This window comes from Pholis gunnellus, assembly GCF_910591455.1.
Source record: "Pholis gunnellus genome assembly, chromosome: 10".
NCBI classification, from domain to species: domain Eukaryota; kingdom Metazoa; phylum Chordata; class Actinopteri; order Perciformes; family Pholidae; genus Pholis; species Pholis gunnellus.
This window is the reverse complement of record NC_136537.1, coordinates 22574853-22595025: the sequence shown is the minus strand read 5'-3', so window position 1 is coordinate 22595025 and position 20173 is coordinate 22574853. Positions and strand designations below refer to the sequence as shown.

General features: G+C 42.6%; 1 protein-coding gene across 1 annotated transcript; it reads left to right on the top strand.

Moving 5' to 3' along the window:
* Positions 1 to 911: 911 nt before the first annotated feature.
* Positions 912 to 11139, top strand: fgf24 (fibroblast growth factor 24; the record flags this gene model as incomplete). Its single annotated transcript, XM_079168045.1, has 5 exons — positions 912 to 1039; positions 1224 to 1260; positions 6178 to 6355; positions 9382 to 9488; positions 10861 to 11139. Exons 1-5 carry the CDS (start codon positions 1008 to 1010, stop codon positions 11137 to 11139), a joined length of 633 nt encoding a protein of 210 aa, XP_079024171.1. The 5' UTR covers positions 912 to 1007.
* Positions 11140 to 20173: the final 9034 nt, after the last annotated feature.

The window sequence follows — 20173 nt, the reverse complement described above, 5'->3', positions numbered from 1 at the left end:
TTTATATCATCCCATGCCTGACTAGACGTAGCTCTTTTAAATCAGGTTGTCTTTGTCCATATTCGGAAACCAAGTAAATAATTTCCCAAACTTTCTTTAGGAAAAAAATATTTTATTAATTTCAAAAAGCAGTATCTTCTTGTTCTTGATCTACTTTGCGCCGCGCTTTGCCTTCCGAGAGGAGAGAAGAAAAAAAAGTCTACAAGCTGATGGTCTCTCCAAGATTACCCTATCAGGTGCAAACCGCTGACATGTTTCCACCCACCAACAACAAAAAAGCCTCTCTGTGCCCAAATCTCAAGCCGCAGACGCACAAACACCACTGACAGGCACTGCTGCGCCATCACCAGACCCCAAACCTCTCCAGGGATCCGCTGCGACTCTTCAACACTGCTTTTTAAAAAAATAGCATAACTCTTCTGTTTGCCTGGATAAGTTTGTTTGCCCACTTTTAGCGACTTGTTTTTCTTGGTGGAAAGGCGTTTAATTATTCAGCGCTTTAACTTTTTGCCACCGCAGCACTTGGTAGAATAAAATGACCCACGCAAGGTGTAAAAATCCCCCGCAGGTACGGACGGAGTTGAGGAGCCTGTGATCTCTGGAGCAGCAGGATTTGGATTGTGTGCGCAAAACTCGAAGGATATTGTATTGAGCGAGGGGAATTTTTTTTTTTGGAGAGGTTGAATTTTGAATCCTTTCCACGCTTGGCACCGATTTACGGAGACGTTGCGGGATATCGGGGAGCCGAGGAAACCGAGATGAGAAAACCCCCCAAATCTTCAGGATAATTCCTCCCCAACAAGGAAACACCTAATGTTGCACTCCGTGACTCTGCTGCTGCTCTCCAGTGATCTATCCTTACGCTGGGATTCAATCTCTTACTTACCCCCGGAGTCGTGTGCGTAAAGGACGCGCGGGGGAGCGAAAGCGAGAGAGAGGGGGGCGATTTCGCCAACCTTTCCTGGGGCTCTAAATCTGTGGAAGCAGGTGTATTTCTGCGAGTCAAGATGTCTGTGCTGCCTTCGAGGTTCATATACCTGTAAGTGTTCCACATCTCCGTTTGCCTTTCGCACATTAAACCATGCATTCTTACCAATAGAAGTCGCCAAAAAGCTTCGTATTTGCGCGTTGCTTTCATCCAGGTAGGCTGCGTTTATTCTTCATGTATTTGCCTGTGTGATTCACTCCCCTCCTCTGCCTTCTCTCTTTCTCCCTCCACATAGGTGTTTACATTTTCTGGTACTCTATTTCCAGCTACAGGTACGTTTACTCCCTATATCAACTCATTTTGTCTGTGTGTGTGTGTGTGTGTGTGTGACTGTGCAGCTTTCTCTGATTTATTTGTTTAATGCTGATGATGGGTTTAGGTTATTTTCAATGTGGTCCCTACAAACTCAAATGACTTGCTAATATTAAATCCATATTCATTAATATTAATTAGGATCTAAAAATCGGCCTATAATTTTAGGAAAGCATGTGCTGTGCAAAGAAATCAACGCTAAAATCAAAAAGGACATTGCGAAAAAAGGGGGGATAACAATAAATGGACCGAGGGGAGATTATAGAGATACGCAATGGAAAAAGTACCACAAATGTGAGAAAGAAAGTAACCAAACTCAGTATTGAGCACTGTAATTAATATTATTGCAGCAACATCGCAAGATACTAATGCAGTTCTCGAAGTATATTCCCTATAAAATGACTAATGCTAAAATAATACAACCTGCAGTTATAAAGAAATATCTTAGGGAACAAGGCACTGAGGAAACTCCTATCTGATGCTTATCAGCTGTTTTGCACCCAGGCTAATCAATAAATATCCCCAATCAGTGTTGTTACTATCTATCTGGCAGATATGAATTAAAACCAGTTGTTTTTAATCTGGAGTTCAAGTAGCAGTTTCGGTGTTTTACAACAGAATTGTGTAGTAAATGTTTAGATCCCTGGGGTTAAAAGTTGTTCTCTGAACAGATGGGCTCGTTGCCTCGGTTTTTATTAGTCGCGTCTCACTTTGAACGGTAATGATTTGCAGGCATCCACTCACCTAATTGCGCGCTGTGATTCAGATAAGATGCAGAGAGCACGCTCCTTCACTCATAAAGCTACCCGATCACTTTATTGCTATATGACGTGTTTGATCGTAATGTCCCACGTGCTGTTATGTTTTTAGATTATGCTCTCAGTGTTGCTACGATCTTGAATATTAAAACAGCATTGATTGATTTTAAAAAAAGAAGAAAGGAAAAGAGCAGGTTAGGTTTTCACTTCTTCCACTTCTGGGAGCATTTTCATCCACATAAGCTTCCAACAGTTGGTAACATGCTGCTTGTAGTTTTTATGTAATTATATCTTTAACAGATTACAAAAAAAAAGATTAAAACATTTTGACATTTGACCTTGTTAGATGGAAAGTCTGTTTGTAGACTGTGTAAAATACATTTTATTGGTTGCACCATTCTGATATTTTACTACTTCAGAGCTGCTCGGGGCAGCTTGTCCTGGTCGGGTAGCCAGTGTGTATGTCTCAGCGACAAAATAACAGGTCTAACTCCTGAAGTACATTTTCTGACCGAGAACTTTTTTTATCATAATTTCTCAGAGACAAAATATAAAACCCTGAAACCTCCCCAAAACTAGAAAACTGCAAAGTTATATAAGTCTATGTGCTCTGATTATTCCAACAGAGCTGGCACAAACAAAGCCATAGTGTCGACTGACCACTCCTCACATGTAAGAGAGGATCAACTTCATGCAGAACGTGGCCTAACAGACGTATCGGTGACGTTCTATGTTTGTTAATATGTGATATGCATGTTTCTTGTGGTTTAAGAGAAAAATTCAGATTAGATAAAGGCATTTATCGAACAAAGGAAATGCATCATCGTGGCTCTCTTGAGTGCTATACCAGGATAATGATCAAGCTGAAGATCTGCAGTAATAGCCCTTTACTTTCTCATCGCCTCTCCGTGTTGTTGGCCCACTCTGCTTCTCAGCGCCGCTACGCACGGCTAATGGCTCTTACATGTCATGCTGTGGTTGTGATTTTCATGAGGAAAGACAACAGAAGCAACCACAGTTGGAAGTAAACTTTGAATGCACTGCCAGCATGTGAATGTGTGTCTCTCCCTAGTTGTGTGTGTGTGTGTGTGTGTGTGTGACCCTGTCTGTGTGTGTCAAGCAGATAGCAAGGTGTATCTTAGATGGATGCGACAACTCAGCTTCCTGGGTGAAGATGAGTGCCAGACTTTTGAAGTTTCAACCATATCCGTTTTCATGCTGTGTCTTTGAAGAAAGGAGACAGCGTGATAAAAAAAAAAAAAACTGTTGTCGCTAGCGTTCACCCCGGCCATGTGCTTAGGCTTGCCTTTCCCTTGATGCAAAATGCAACTGTCTACCAAACACACCTTTATGTTTGTTTAGAGCCGGGGAGATTTGGGATAAATCCCTCAGCAGCCCGGTTAGGCCAAGTTTCGGTGTGTGTTCAGGTTTTGTTCCTTTCTTGCTCGTCAGCTTTGAGGTTCATTTTGAGAGAAAGTTGACAAATGCTGATGTTCGGCTTTTGAAATGGACGCATCACTTTCAACACATTTGTGTGCAGTTCTGGATGAGCACTTTGCTGTTGCATGAATGTTTAATTTTAAACCCGGCATGTAGTGGTAATCCAGCGTCTTTCCTTTTTTTCTGTAGTATCTTTGATTCCAAGCATTCTAGTCGTGCTCTGCGAAGGCCGGTAATAACTTGTCAGTCATACGTTTAGAGCCTTTTTCCTTGGATGAAAAGTGCTGTAGGTGCTGCTTTTGTCTTTGTTTGTTCAGCCGTTGTGGCTGCTGCTGCTGCTGCCGCTCATGCTAACTGCTCAGCTTTTAAATGCATCATTTTCTGGATCTTCCCTTGGGAGCATTTAATAGACGCTGAATGTTTTAAAGCATCAAATGTGAAAGCTTCCGTGAGTCTCTGGAGCAGAAGTTTAAAAGGTTTAACCAAGAACATCTCTTTAATTTCAATATACATACAGTCAATGTGGTCTGGCACATTTTGTCTATGTGCATTTATTGACGGGGCGGGGCGGCTGTGTCTCAGGGGTAAGAGTGGGTCATTTGCGGTTCGATCCCCGGCTTCTCCTGTCCGCATGTTGAAGTGTCCTTTAGTGAGACACTGAACCCCGAGTTACAGCGTCCCACTCCTAAAAGCTTAGGATGGGTTAAATGCAGAGGTCAAATTTAATGTATGTGACGATAAAAATACAGTTTAAGTTACCTGTGAGGTAACGCAGATGTGCATTGTTCTGAACACTGGTGTGTTGAAATGACAAATCCTTGAATTGAACAGGTTGCATTGGTTAACAGTTCCCTGGTCTGATGTTAATGTGCCTCAGTAAAACTGTAAATCTCCTGGTTGAGGCCTGCTTGTCCTGGTCTGAGTTTATAGGATTAAGGACCTGGTTGAGACTGTAGGTATAAAGTGATCTTTTTAGGGCTCCACAAAGTACTGGTCTTGATTTTTATTTTTTTCAATATTTTGTGTACTGTAGGCCAAACAAACATGTTTGAGGACAATGTAACATCATGGTTGTCAAGGCTGAGCATTTTCATGCAGGTTGTGTTGCATGTTGGAATACTTCCTTGTAATAAAGGAGAAATTAGAGACCTAATTGGGGGTAAAGAATGAGCCAATAGAGCTACAACTAATTGTGATACTTTTATTTTAAGGAGAAGCTTACTGGCCATAAAAAACCCTAATAAAAATCCTATTGCGTGATATAAAGTCATCATAGTTCTTAGGTTTTGATGCTTTGCAGTCAATATTAACACCACACATGAGTTGCATCAGTGGGTTATGCGTTTCGATATCCAGCCTCTCATTTTCCACACCGCTTTAAAGCCAAAAGTAATATTATGGGCGTGTTTCCTAAATGTCAAGATACAGAAGCTGTGTCCCAGTTCAGGGGGCTGGATCCTCCGAGGGCCACATTTCTAGACCGAATACGTCATGATGAGCCAACAAGTCCTTCCGCCCAGAAATGCTGCCTATGTCTCACAATCTATTGAGCATTTGAGAGGAAAAATCCTTGAGATGACGTTTAGAAGTCGACGTCCAAACTATTGCTGGTGGGGCGCGGCGTAGGTCCAACATGAAGGACTCATCTTCGTGGACGTTTATTCTTCTAAGGATTATTGTAAGGCACCTCTCTCTTAGTTTAAGGATTTGTTCTTCCAAAGCCACAGTTTCCCATCATGTTTGCTACATGTCGTTAATTCACTGAAGTTAGAATAACAAGGACTCTGGGTATGTAATGTGTATATAATTAGCCACCTGAGAACAGTCACATAAAAAGCCATTACTGTGCAATTACCACACCATACAGCTGGGGAAATGGGATCTTGGCGTGAACTGAGATTCCAGGGCTTCTGAAAGTATACGTTTCCTCTCGCACTTCCACGTGTTGGGTGACACGGTTGCTCTCCTGACGTGCCGTTGTCGTCTGCGATTTCCTCTATTTTTATGGTCAGATCTAAGCTGACTCGTGAACAGCCGGCGAGTGAATTCTGAAAGGTGGATTCGGACGATTTGATCAGAAGGTCCTCCTACAAGAGCTTTTTTGTGGTTCAAGGTGCCTCTTGCCACCTCTCAGTCTTGTCTTTCCGTCTGCTGCGTTTCCTAATTTATGGACCCTTCTTGGCCTGCAGGCAGATATTTGTTTGATGATAGTGCAACAGGTCTGGATGCTTCAGGTGTATAATTGCTAGTGGCTTGCTTGCTTGTGGAAATGGAGTAAAGGTTTCTCAATATCGCCGGGGGCACATAGTATACGGCTGTCTCAATGTGAAGCAACAGAAGGCTGCACTATAGGCTTTGCACTTGTTCTGGGGGTTACGGTGACTTCATTAACGCACCTTGTACGTAGTTATCGGCTTGTAAATGCAACGCATATAAAAATGTGCCAGTTAAAAGCGAGAAGAGAAAACTCTAAAAATGCAGCAGTCACAGTTTCCCGGTTGGTATCTCGGTTTTGAGCCCTGGAGGCACAAGGTTTTTTTGACACAGGGCCCATAAAAGCAACATCACACATCACTATCAACACCTGTGCCGTGACGATCTCTCACTGTCTTGTCTTTCCGTCTCTCTCTCTCTCTCTCTCTCTCGCTCTCTTTCCTCCTGTCTCACACCTCTGTGCAGGAATCCCAGCAGACCACTGCCGATTTCAGGTTTTACATCGAGAACCACACGAGGAACCCGGACGACCTGAGCCGCAAGCAGGTCCGGATCTACCAGCTCTACAGCAGAACCACGGGCAAACACGTCCAGATCTTGGGGAAGAAAGTCAACGCCAACGGAGATGATGGGGGCAAGTATGGTATGGGAGAACTCCTGTGCATCTCACCCGACACGTCAGCTAGTTTGTTATGAGAGGATGAGAAATCACCGCCACCCTCCTGCCAGATGTTGGTGCTTCTTTAGATTTCCTTTCCTTTGGCTGTTTACTAACCATTGTGTGTGGAGGTTGTTTTCCATACTCTGTGTTTGACTTGGGCAAAGTGGATGGTGACTTTTGTAAGCCACCAAGTGCTGGTTTGGGGTGGCTGGAAACATTCTGAAATTGCTGACCTTGCAATTGATGTTTACTGTAGCATCTGGGTATCCAGAGCAAGTCTATGTTTACCTCGATGGATTTATAGGCCAACGGTGTGAATTTTTGCCAGAATGACTAATATGGACCAAAACTGACTGGTTGGTTTGCCACGCTGCAACATATTATATATATATATATATAATATATATATCTTTACTGTTTTCGGTTGTGAGCTTTTAAGGTCATGTAGGATGAAACTCTGTGGCTTTACTCAACTTCACTGTCTCTTAATTTATCCGAAAATGTGGGTGTTTTTCACTTCATATGTGCCCATATTTGGAAATTAAAATTGGTGAAGTCTCAACGGTATTGTCCTTGAACTTGAAAGGGTTAAATTTATGATGTTTCATGTTCTAAACTACACAGTGATCATTTTAAAGATTCAGTTTTATTTATTTTCAGCTATGCTCCTATCAACCTCACATATAACATCTCTGTGTGGCCTTGTCGACAATTTCAAATCAAAAACAACACGGCGGATGAGTAGATCGGCGGTCAGTGAAGCGCTCTTTGATGCGGCGGCACAAACAACAGGACTTGTTCTGTGCTTTCCTGCAGGTATTTTGCTCACAACAGCTGACTCACGGCTCTGAAATTGCGGGTCTTGAATGCCTCCGAGTTAGTGTGTTCAGTCACAGATGCGCCGAGGCGAAGTTTCCTCACTGCTTGTTAGAGCTTGAGTGGAAGCAGATCCAATTTTTCCCATGAGGCCTTGCCAATTTTACCCTCCGCCCCTCCTCCTCCTCCTCCTCCTTCTCCCGTCCCGCGCCTCCTCCTCCTCTTCCTCCTTCTCCTCCTCCTCCTCCTCCTCCTCCCCATCCAGCTGCAGTACCTGGCACCTGTGAACTCCTTTGCACTCTCTAATAACGCTCAGGAAGACACTTCGATCCACTCTCAGTCACTGCAGCTTCACGGCGGAGCGCAACAAAGCACCACAAAAGAAATACATTGCTTGGATGTAGAGCTTTATCTCCGCTAAGTCCGTATCAGCACAGTCAAAAGAGCGGGCGTTATCATTCTTCTTAGGCAATAGCGTAGCATATTCATTACTTTTAAGAGACTAGAACAATCCTTTTCCCAGAGCAATCTGTCGTAAATGATGCCTGTTGTCCACTCGGAGCAGACGGTGGGTCACTGCAAAGGCTTTTAAACTGAAAAATGCTGCAACATGGAATTAAAGCAGGAGTTTCAGCTATCTTGACAGATGACCCCCATGCTGAGGTTAATAAAAGCCCGTGGCCCCTCATTGTTTATACCGCCCCGAGGAAGAAAACACTTCACTGGTTAAGAGATCACTGCAAGTGGTATTTAATGAATACATTGATCAGATATTCAAACATTTCTGTCAGAATTTTTTCATTTTATATGCCAGCTATGGCTGCCAGCAGAGTCCTGAGCCTGAGAATTGTTTAAAGAAACATACAGTGTTAATATACAAAACATCACGGTGACCACTCACTGACTCCTGAAGATATTTGCTTGTGGATGCTGTTCAGATCAAATGAAATGACTCCATTTCTTTGTGATTTAACTTACAGTGGGGAGGAAAATGTTGTTTTATCTGATGTTCTGGGTCGAGGCTTCATAGCTGAGGTTGAATTTTGGGTCTCCGTGCAAAACCAGCAAAGAGTGAGACGGCCAAAGTGTTGTCAAGTGACTCCTGATTTGACTTGCAGAGCTGACGTATCTTTTTAAACATCATTCCCTTTAATTTTCCCTTCGCAAGGACTCCAAAAAGGTCCAGACTGATCTGGATGGACAAACAGAAATCTCTCAAAACAAGAGAAGGAATAACTTCTAAAGTTTCACCTTTTTGAGACAGGTTTCCTTCTTCCCACTTTCCTCCCAAGGTTGGATTTTAGGGGGAGGGAGGAGGAGGAGGAGGAGGAGGAGGAGGAGGAGGGGGGGGGGGGGGGGGGGGGGGGTTACTTCTGCCCTCGAGCCCGTCCCATCCCCTTCGCCTATTCTTCCTCTGCTCCCTTGAGCGCCACTGAATGGCCCTGTGTGTTAAACAAATGGATCATCTTAACTTTTTGATTGAGTGAGCACAGACTAAAGGGAACTTGAAACCTAATCCTGAGGGGCACATAACCGCTGCACAAATGTTTGGCAGATCTCTTTGCTGGTCGAGGGGCGAGCAGAGACAAAGGTGACCTCGCAGGGGTTAACATTTTGGAGGTGGGGGGGGGGGGGGGGGGGGATAAAAGAGCCGCCGGGATGCGTCTCGAGAGTGGATTACTGCTGTGTCAGGCTGAAGTGGTGGTGGCATTGTTGTTTTGGTTCATATATGGTATTGTGTAAAGAAAGTTATACACTTAATAAACCTTAAAAAGAACCATGTGCTCTGGAGTATAGATGTTGTAGCCTCGAGTGTTTTCAGCTGTTCAAATAAATGATTTCCCGTAATGTTTGATGTGATTTAAGACAATCTAACCTCTGGTACAACTAAAATTGGGGGTTGACTGTTTTGTGGCGGTATATGAAGAAATACAGCAACTTAATAGTTAATCATCATTGCACAATGTTTTCTTTATGAGGCTCAGTTCTTGATAACGCTCTGTGTTCGTCCGTTCAATTTTTCAGGATTACAGGACTGGAAATATGTGGGAACTCCAAAAAATGTTGTATTGACTAAAAGTACGGGACGTTGTCGACCATGAGCGAGAAAAAGTGTTCTGTCTAAATGTACGGGGGTCCTTAAAGCTCGTGGAAAGACTTTAACAGAGTCTTCTTTTTCTTCTCTACTCCAGCTCTTCTCGTCGTCGAGACGGAAACCTTCGGGAGCCACATTCGAATAAAAGGAAAAGAGAGCGAACATTACATTTGCATGAACGAGAAGGGCAAAATAGTCGGAAGGGTGAGTATCTTTTGGTTTTCATTTGACAAGAATAAAGGTTGCTCTTTCTAATATCAAAATGAATATTCTAATATTTTAAATGGAGCTCTTAATCCTGGCTGACTTGATCAGCTTTCTCCTGCTGTTTTTGTACACCCTAACAAAACCCCTTTGATAACTCGCAGCCCTTCTTCCATTACGTAATCGGCCTACTCCTTTGACACTCGATCAGTCAATTACGGACTGCAATCACCACAATGCATTGAGAGACTAATGGTCACTTAGGAGGAATGCCATTGCAATTATATCACTTAGTCACACCAGGTGGCCACAAGCGCGGGATGACTGCATGCGACTCTGCGGACGGCCGCTCTCGATATGGAAAAGGAAGTCGATGTTTGAAAACGCTCACTGTTGGAGGCACACGTGTCACCGTGTTGCATTTAATAACTCACTCTGTCGGCATCGGAGGGGCTGCAGCAATCCGCACACACGTTTTCACTCTCTCATCAAGGTCGTCTGTTAGAAACATGCATTTTTTTATGTTGTTTTAGTTGCTGGGGCTTCATTTGTTTAAAAGAATGGTCTTTGGTGGTTTAAAGGAGGAAGTCAAAGGATTATTTTAACAATCGGACAAGACAACGTTGAATTATTGATCGCTGGTGGTGTTCAGCTTCCTTAATAATAACAAATAAGTTGAACTGGAAATCAAAGACGTTTTGGACAGATTTGATTAAACTAAGTGTCTTTTCACCCAAATTATGGAAAAAAAAGATTTTCTGACTTTTGCTATGCAAATTGATTATTTTTTTATGGGTCCATCTTTAGAGGTTTTATTTAACTTTTTTATATTCGTCACCAGCATGTTTTTGAAAGAGAAGCCAGATCTTTTAAAATTGTTAATGAATTTGTAGCTCAGTTACTTAAAAGCAATAGTTTGACATTTTGGGAGGTTCCCTTTCTTACAATGTACCTACAATGTCAAACTATTCTTTTACAACCACTACAACTATTGTAATGTGGTACCTGTTATACTTTAGTGAACGAGTGTGAAAAGGAGCAACCAGACAGGAATAGTGCAGTAAAGGTGAGCAGGTGAGGGCACTAGTTAAAGTGAAGACATTTAACCTTAGCTTAGTGTTAACTCATGAGAAGACCTTTTCTACTAAACAGTTTTTCTTTCCAATCTAAATGCATCTGTTGGCTGACCTTTTACATGTTCTTAACACATAATTGTATTCTGTTTCACACTAAACCTGAAAAGACAAAACTCAGACAGAAAAGCAAACCGTTCTGAGCCCGAACACACTGATTAAATGGAGATAAGCCGAAAAAGAGGGTCACGCTGCTGTTACTAATGAATTAACGTCCTATTTCTCTTCCCCTCTCTCAGCCCGATGGAAGGAAGCAGGAGTGCGTCTTTGTCGAGGAATTCCTGGAGAACAACTACACGGCTCTCGTGTCGGCCAAGTACAAAGGATGGTACCTCGGCTTCAACAGGAAGGGGCGGCCCAAGAAAGGCTCGCGGACCACGCAGAGGCAACAGGAAGTCCACTTCATGAAGCGCCAGCCGAAGGGCAGGCCGGACCCGCTGGAGGAGTTTCGTTTCACCACAGTGACTAAGCGGACACGAAGGGCTCGACGGTTAAAACCCAACTCCAAGAAGAACTGATGGGGGACCAATGGGACAGCACTACTTTTCCTCGGGGGAGGGGGAGAGGGGGACAAAAACAAAACTGTAACTGAAAAAATCTCAAGCTTCTTGTCTTAAAAGAATCACCTTAAAGACTTCACTTCTGTAAAAGAAAGACGGACAAAAAGAACAAAACAAAAAAAAAAGTCAAAGATGTTTTATTTTTGTATTTCAGGACGACTGAATATTTCCTAACTCTTGGATTCTTCTGGGTTGATGTCATTGTGCTAACGTGTCTGTCATGTTATTTATACTGGATAAACTAAAGGACCTCTGAGAGAATTCCTGTCGCCGTCGTCCTCAGCTACGTTTGAACTGCGGGCTGAAAGGCCTACTTTCTTTTTGACAATGGGGGGCCGAAGCGTGGAGCTGACGCGACGTTATAAAAATCAGCCAACTAGAGATTTATTGGAATACCTGTCGGTTTTTTGTTTGTGTTGCCACCTGACAACGAGGATCCCATACTTTCCACTGGAACCAGACACCATGGAGATGAAACGGAGTGAGGTGGCAGTCGCAAGTGACACTGTGCTGCCGGGATAACTGTGTAGCTTTGAGTGCAATATTTTACAGGTCTCTTTCTCTTCCTCTCTCTCTCTCTTTTCTTTTTTTTCTTTTTTTCCATATGTCTCTCAGCTCCACTCGTGGCTCCGGGAATGCGCCGAAGCCTCCGAGTACTGTGTGTGATTTCCTTTGACATTTCCATGCAGCGTGTGATTCAGCTAAAAACACGACATGCTTTGACTAGTCGGGCTCCAGCCGGGGCTTTAGTCTTGTTTAAACACCTAGAAAAAGAAAACAAATACAAGCAAAAATATTACAGCTCGTGTGATTCATAATTCCACAAAAGTCTTCCAGCTTCATCACATTTGGGAGACGGATGTTAATCCCTTCTCGTGTCCCCTTGGATTTTTTTGTTTTTTTTCAAAGCTCTTCCTCACGCCTGTTAAAGTCGCTCCAGAAAAGGATGCCTTGATCCTTCTGAGTGTGAGCTCGCTGATATTTCGGGGCGGGTGATGAAGACTTCCTCTACCTCCTTGTTCTTCTTTGTTTATCTTCACCTAGTCTGACTGTCTGTGTTCAGTTAATCTCAAGAACCTTTCAGTCGACTCGACGCTGAGCTGAACTGAGCTCTTCTGTTTTTTTTGGGGGGGGTTTTCTCTCTTCCAAAATCATCTTTTGACTGTGAGCTCATCTTCGCTCCTTTCACTCTCACTGGATGAAAGTCTCAAAGATGCTTTTCTGGAGAAAGCTTATCCCTGTGCTTTTTTTTTTCCAGATCAGTGATCCACAGACAGGAATGCTGTCGCTCTGACGACCCCTGATCACTTCATGAATCCACATTTTTGACAATTAAAAGACTTCTCCCCAGAAACCCAGATGAGCAACTTGTCCAGGATTATGGGAACATTTTCAACGACACGAGTTTGTGTGTGAATCGTAAAAAAAAGGGAAAAGTCTGTGCTTCAATCATTCCTTCTCTCACTGACGACCAACTCCAGCCTCTTTTCACCTGTAGTATGTATTCACCTGTCCGCTGGCAGGTTTTTGTATGAGTCGCTACTAACAACATGACACATTTATGATTTCTTTTTTTTCTTTTTCTTTTTAAACAAATGTAAGCAAAAATAATTTTATGACTATTATTAAGATATTTATTGCCTCCCTTTGTAAATAAAATGTGATGAGTTTTATTTGGCCTCTGTTAATAAAATGAGGACTATATTTTAAAAAGGAACTATTTTACGTCTTTATTGCACTGTGGAGTAAAGCGCCTTTATGTCCCTGTTCAGACTGGAATTCTTCTGATGTGCACGTTGAATATCCTGCTGCCTAAAATAGCAATTCTGCAGGTAGCGATTGGTTGGATATAGAGTACATTCCCTCCTCTGCATACTGCCAAGGTATGCATTTTTATATACAAACCCAAAGTGTGAGGACTGCTTTTAAGGTCAGGGGTTTGTAAATTGAGAAAGGCCTATTGCAACATCTCTGAAGGCTTTTTATATCCCTGCAAAAGGACAGCGTGTGCTGTTTTTAAACATCAATATCATTACATATTTATAAAAAGTATTTTTGGCAAAGAAAGTGTTTAACTTTTTTTTTTCTTTTTTTAGATAAACATGTATGAATAAAATGGGATTAAATATTGCATCATTAACCACAAACCCCACAAACCCCCAAAAATAAGATTTAAGAGGATGATCTGAGATGTACCCTCGCTGACCTTTTGAGCACTTAAAACACAACTCACTTTCATGTAGAAGATCCGTCCTCCAGACCCGTAAACACACAATATTTTAGACATTTTTCCATCTTTTAAAAAGCATGAAAGGAATGTGGAGTAGCACGTCTTATAATGCTGTGTGCTGGAATGATGTTTACAGTAACCGTCAGGCTGAAAGATGGCGGCTTTGAGGGAGAAAAAAAAAATACTTTTGTTTAAATTCCTTGCGATGCTATCAGCCCCCTCCACTCCGGTAGTTACCTCCAACGGACCCAGAAGTCCCCCGTTCCGTCATGGGATTTTGGACGTCTGGTCTGCTTTTAAAAGGTGGAAACATAGTGCTTGATGTGTGACCCAGTAATTCACCATTAATAAAAACATAACGGATCAGCACGGACGGTCCTGCACGTCTGGGGAGGGGGAGCGGTGGGAGAAGTAGCTGAGATGACTGCAGGATGTCTAGGAAGGTCCCTTCATCTTGTCATGATGTCTTTAAACTGTTTATCTCCTCTGTATAAGACATTTAATACATATTCTCATCTGTGTGCCATTTGTTGCAGCAAATCTTCTTTTCCTCTCAAATATTATTATTTATTAATTGTGTCCTAGTAACAAGGTAATGAGGTAACTTTTAGGACACTGTTTTCCATATGAGTTGCTAAAGTGTTGTCTTGTGCGTCACCGTCTACAGATATTTAGTGTTCTGAAATACTGGGAGTTAAAAATCAGCCTCCGTCGAGGAATTTAATCAATGCAACTTTCGAAACCCTCCAAATTCTATTTATGCGAGTGAGAAGCTTTTCTTTTTTTTTTTTTTTGTCAGCCACATACTTCAAACTTGACCAAGCACAGCCAAACTGCATCTGGGTATATTGACATTTAAACGAGCGCCGATGGTTTCCAACGTGTCGGCCGATTCGCAATAAGGAGACGACATTTTGCATAAGCCTCCCGCTAGGCTTTTCTCTGACTCAACCTTTGATCTTTGGAGGCTAGATGGTCTTGGAACTGGACCAATAACTTCAAAATGAAACTTAGGATTCCCTTTTTGCAAAGCCCAGCCCCTTTTCAGGAGGAGGTGGAATCGTTCATTGCCAAGTAGTTTATATTCTATTATTAGAAAATCTCAGCGTGCTCAAACGGTGCACAATGGATACAGTATGACAAGAAAGCAGCGTCAATGTAGAGAAAGACCTTGTGGTTCTGCGTAAGTTATACAAATTTCAGTGGAACGACCAAAAGTGGTTCTTTGGCCTCGAGATCAGCAACCACGCACTTTACAATTAGCCCTGTCAACAGAAATGTGTTCTGTTTGAGACACAAAACAAGCTTTGTCTCTCTGAATATCACTGAAATTGTCCCCCAAGGGTCAGTTAAAAAACAAACGTCCAACGCCAAACAAAACAGAAAACAGAGTTTGAGCTATAATATACCTCGTGTCATTAAAATGCAGTTTCACGTCACGACATTTACTGTCAAAACAGGACCGCTGCTGCCGCCCTTCTAACTCATGCTAAACGCTCAACCACAGTCGACTGGTCGCCTTTTATGACTGAGAATCACAGTGTTTCCCCTGTGGATCTCACAAAGTATTTTTGAACACATGGCTGAGTTGTGTTTTTACAGGATCACAAATGTGCTTACTGTACATACAGTTTCTGGAAAGCCAGACCTCTTCTGTGTTCTCCTCATAACAACATGTGGCCGGCGGCGTGTTATGAATATGGGTCAAAATAAAGGTCGGTAGGTTTAATGTCTCAGCATTATTCCATTTAACTCCAATGTTAAAATGTAGAGCCGACGGTTAAAGCCCCAATCAATAAAGTGTTTGATCACATCAATAGAAAGTATAATCACCTCCATAACTGAAAAGTTTGACTTTGGCTTCACCGGGAATTTGCATCCGCACTGACATTTCATTGGATTTGATGCTTCCAATCTACTTATAATAAGCGTTAGTTGTAGCAGCTGTGCCAGCAAAGGGAAATTTGAAACTTCTGCAAACCTCTGACACAAAGACTGAATATTCATACTTCTTTATTTCAGAATGGGCAGTTACCCACTATGGCTGCACATACAAAGAAAAGACAAGCAGAACATTGAGGAAGCTTCATTCCACATTTAGTTTGGTTTCCAGATTTCTGATATATATATATATATATATATATATATATATATATATATATAAAGTTATTAAAGGGACAGTTTAAATAAAAACAACTAAACAGCAATGTCTCTTTCCAGAAATGATGACCCGGTTATTGAAAATAATCCACAGACCTTGTTGAAAGCAGTGTCACAAAGGAACTATTTTCTTTCTACCGAACTACACCCTCCAGCCTCATCACCGCCGAGAAGGCAGCTACTCATGGACGAGGGGTCCTGACACTAATGGCGTTGTGTGCTAGCTCAGTGGTGCTAGGTGAGCTAGCAGTATTGAGTAAAGATGCATGTTGTCTTCTGCGCGGTGATACCGTTGGGGCGGTTGTAGTTTGGTAGAAAGAAAATAGTTCCTCCATCTAACTGCTCACAACAACGTCTGTGGATTATCTCGAGTAACCGGGTCATGATTTGTGGAAAGAGACACTGCTGTTGAGTTTTTCAAATGTAATTTTGTGGCGCTCTGAGCACCACAAGCCGATCTAGTTCCATTTGAGAAGGCAGGCATCTCTACTAAATGTCTACACTGATAAAAAGCACTATAGGTAAGAGGAAAAAACATGGCGATCACATGGCACAAAAGATGGGGACAAAATAAAACAACTTTCCTTTTTGTTCTCACCTTTGAGTTATGACCTTTCCCTGCACCATTGTCCTGTCTGTACTGTTGCAGGAAGAAAAAGGGACACGCAGTGATGAACCACATGTAAACATGCACAACCACTTCATCACTCTCTCCTTCGTGTACACAAACACACACAGACACACCAGTCAGGCCTTGTCCCAGGCAGCATCAACAGATGCCAGGTGACACAGCTCATTAACTTCTCCTTTCTCCTATTCTTTTGGCTCCTCATTGTCTTGAGATATGAGATGAGCCTTTGTTGAGAGTTTTGCCCCCTTTTCTCTCGGCCAGCCAGGGCCCATAATTAGTGCTTTGCGCTGGGCGTACTTTCTCACAGGGCTACGACACAATTAATCAGCACTTTCCCACCAATGGGCAGAAGCAGAAGCTTGATTCTATCAAGGCCACATTTTTAAGTTGTGACGCCTTTTTCCAGTAATGGAAATATCAGGACACAACAACAACTTTTGAGAATAGATGCCACAATTGTAGGATGACAAATGAATGGATACATTGCACCACTTGAGAGAGACAGATTTTTGGGGTTTGATGCATAAAATAAAGCAGCAAGTGCCAGAAAGTTCGGACTATCACTGGAGATTTTTTTGAAAATCACATTAGTTCAGCAAGCAGCAACTTACCTGATATGTGAACACCTGATCTGGTAAGCTCCAACTGTCTGGAGCTGCACATAAGTTACACGTTTTTATGCAAATGCTATTTGACTCAGATGTGCTTTTGTTTTGTCTTCGTGACTTTAACCTATGAATCTATTGGGCGATAAATAGTTTTGCTTTCTCATTATCCTTTCCTTCATCTCGTACTGCTTCACCCTCTTTCATACCAGTTTGTTTATTTTCATAAATCTGTGGTCTTTGGTTGGTTATCATAACCGCAGGGCTGTTATGACTCTTTCAAAACGGCAAAATATCACTTAACAGGTGTACAATGACAAAACAAAGTAATGTGTGTGTTTATGAATGAAAGAGTCAAAAAGAGTGTCATATTTTTTTGCCATGTTTTCCTTTGTTTCATTCATTCATGTTTTGTGTTTCCTGTTATATTTTTGTTATCACTGTTTTTCCACTAGTTTTAATTGTCTGCCCCCCCCTGATTATTTCACCAGTCCCTCGTAAGCACCGCACTCACCAGACCTCCTGCTCACCTGCTCTCACTTCCCCAATCAGTCATTCACTGTATATACCAGCCCAGTTCCTTTGTTCTTTGTCAGTTTGTCATCATTATGTGGTCTAATGTTGCCTGTTTTTTTTCACCTGTCAACTGAATCTTCTAAGTATCCTGCTGCCTCCTCAACCGTCTGCATTTGTGTCTAATCCCTGCACAGTGACAGAGAGAGGATGACACAGATAGTTGTAGATTATAATAAAGACACTTTTAAAAAAAGCTAATTGTATGAAAAGACAAACGCAATGTGACACAAAAAAAGTTCACAGCTAACAACATCAAAAGCTGTGAAGAAGCCAGAAAGAAAGTAAAATGTGTCCGTTCTAATTCGTAGCTTAAATCCACAAAGAGTAACGAACTGTAATGGATATAAAATGCTTGAGGTCGAAATTTTCCCAGTTGAAATTTCCAACTTTCAATCTCGAAGCATTCCGACAACAACGTCAAAACTTGAATAAAAACAGTGGCTGACCGGCAAGTGCGCACACAATTAATCTCTCAGCGGTGCAGCCTCCACATTTTCCCAAATTATTTTTGTGCAGAGAAGATACCTTTCAGAGAATGTTTACCGTAACCATTTACCTAATAATATGGCGACATATTTTCACATTGATTGACATGTAGAACAGGTTTTACCATATGATAGCGTGTATAATTTTAATTAAATACTTACTCTCACTCTCACTTTGAGTCGTGTCTCATTGTAAATTTTCTTGTATTGCAAAATTTTCGAATTTTTGTCATGTTCTTCACGTGATCAAGAGTCAGGAAGGGTGATGTCGTACAAAGAGTGACACACAGAGAGGAGGTCGGGGTGGGTCAACAAAAACACTAGACTTTCACCCAGGAGGTTGCTGTTCTGTGTAAGACCAGAATTCAATGTTGACTTATATATATATCAAGTAACTTCCATTCTTAGGTAACGCCTCTTTCGTGAAAAATACGAAAATCACTTTTCATGAGATATCATACGAACCGTTGTAGAAGGATGCATTGCTAGACGGGTGCTGTATGTGTGTGCTAGCTAATTAAATGGGTGAGTATGGATGTAAATCCCTGAGGGAAACTGCAGCCACTTTAGCACACGGTCAAGTCCTGAATCTACCTAACTCTGATTCATATCATTGAGTCCGGTCAGAGCCAGTAATACATTGATCCAGATATAATTGCAGTCCGGTCAGCGATAACAGTTTGGTCATGAATCAAGATGGAGCTATCTTGAGTAGAGCTCGATGCAGCGACGGGACAAAGCCATCGTCTGTTTGGAGACAAATAACAAGGAAAACAAACACGCACATTTCGCAAAAAAAGAAAAATATCAGTCAACATCACGTAATGGGTTTTCTTTTTAATTGCGTAGAAACATGTTTCAGCCAAAGGTGAAACAACACAGATATGATAACAGTGGGACTTGCCACGCCAGCCCCATTAACTTCAACAGAACTGGCACCAAAGTCTGGCACAATGCAAAATTGGAACGCTGTCACAATGACGTAATGACCCTTCTTTCTTTAATTTATTCCTTGCTTTGTCCCTGTACATCTGCACATCAATTTAATTCCACATTACAATTAAATGCTAACTTACACGAAAGGCGGGGCCCATCTTTTCACTCGTGTTTCATTTGTTTTTAAGTTGCAGTATGATTGGTGGGTGGGTGAGAGGGAGAGGAGGAGGAGGAAGAACAGTAGGAAACAAAAGCAGAAGAAAAGAACACACTCATGCGGACCTTTCACCTGAGGTCAAAACACTGGTCCTCTGCTGCTAATCTGACATATGTTTTCATGAGCCAAGACAAGCAACCCTGCCATGGTGGCCGCTCTCCAAAACTAATGATGTCAAGTGATTCCCTCTCCCAGAATCCCTTTTAAAACAGCATGAAAGAGGCAGAGAGGGATGGAAGTGCGGGGGGCTCTGGGGGTCCGGTGAGGGGAGGGGATGTCGTTGAAGAAGATGAGGGGGGGGGGGGGGGGGGGGGGGCTGGGCAGGTTGGAGCAAAGAAGGAGACTGAGAGGAGACCCCACATTGTCAAAAAAAACTAACTCAACATGGTGCCGCTCAAAGACCCTTCCAGCTACTTCCTGTGCCAAATCTTACCCCTCGCCGCTATCATATCATCGTACAAAGAGAAAAGGGCTCACTTTTTATTTACGCCGCTGTTATTGCCAGAATATTGCTTTTAATTGCTGTCCTGGATTCCCCGCTGCGATATAGGACGAGTCTGAGACGATTACTCAAAGTAATGGAGCATAATGATGTCTCGGAGCGGCCCCTGAAGCTCAGGTCAGGGGTTGGACAATGTGAACATTCAGCTACTTAGCTTCCTTTGCAACTTTGTGACAAAATCTGTTTGCCCAACACCAATTAAGATGCCTCTCTGTGCGCTCTGGTCAATGGGTTTGACGGAGGGGGTCGTCCAACGAGTTGACATGTCCCTGAGCACGAACAAGCTGGCCTGTGTCCTCGCCTCAATAATTGGTGTCCCTTGCAACGTGCCGCTTCCCAGGGCTGTCCTTTGTGTCCCCATGGCAGTCCTAAATGAGGGGAGTCAGGGCTTTAATGGGACTTCTGTTAGTTTTAAACAAACACAGGGCGACCCCCTACTGTTCAGCATGTTGCATAGAACAGCTGGGAGTCCACAGGGCTCTCACTCGGGAGCCGGCAACCCCCACGGGGGCCCAAGGGCTCGCTGCCTACTCCCCATTGTGCCTCTGATGACGTCCTCTCAGGAGCTCGACACTAATTCTTTTCAGACACTTTTCAGTGGCCTGATTGCAAGGTGTGGTGCCAACAGTCACAGAGAGAGGCTGAACATC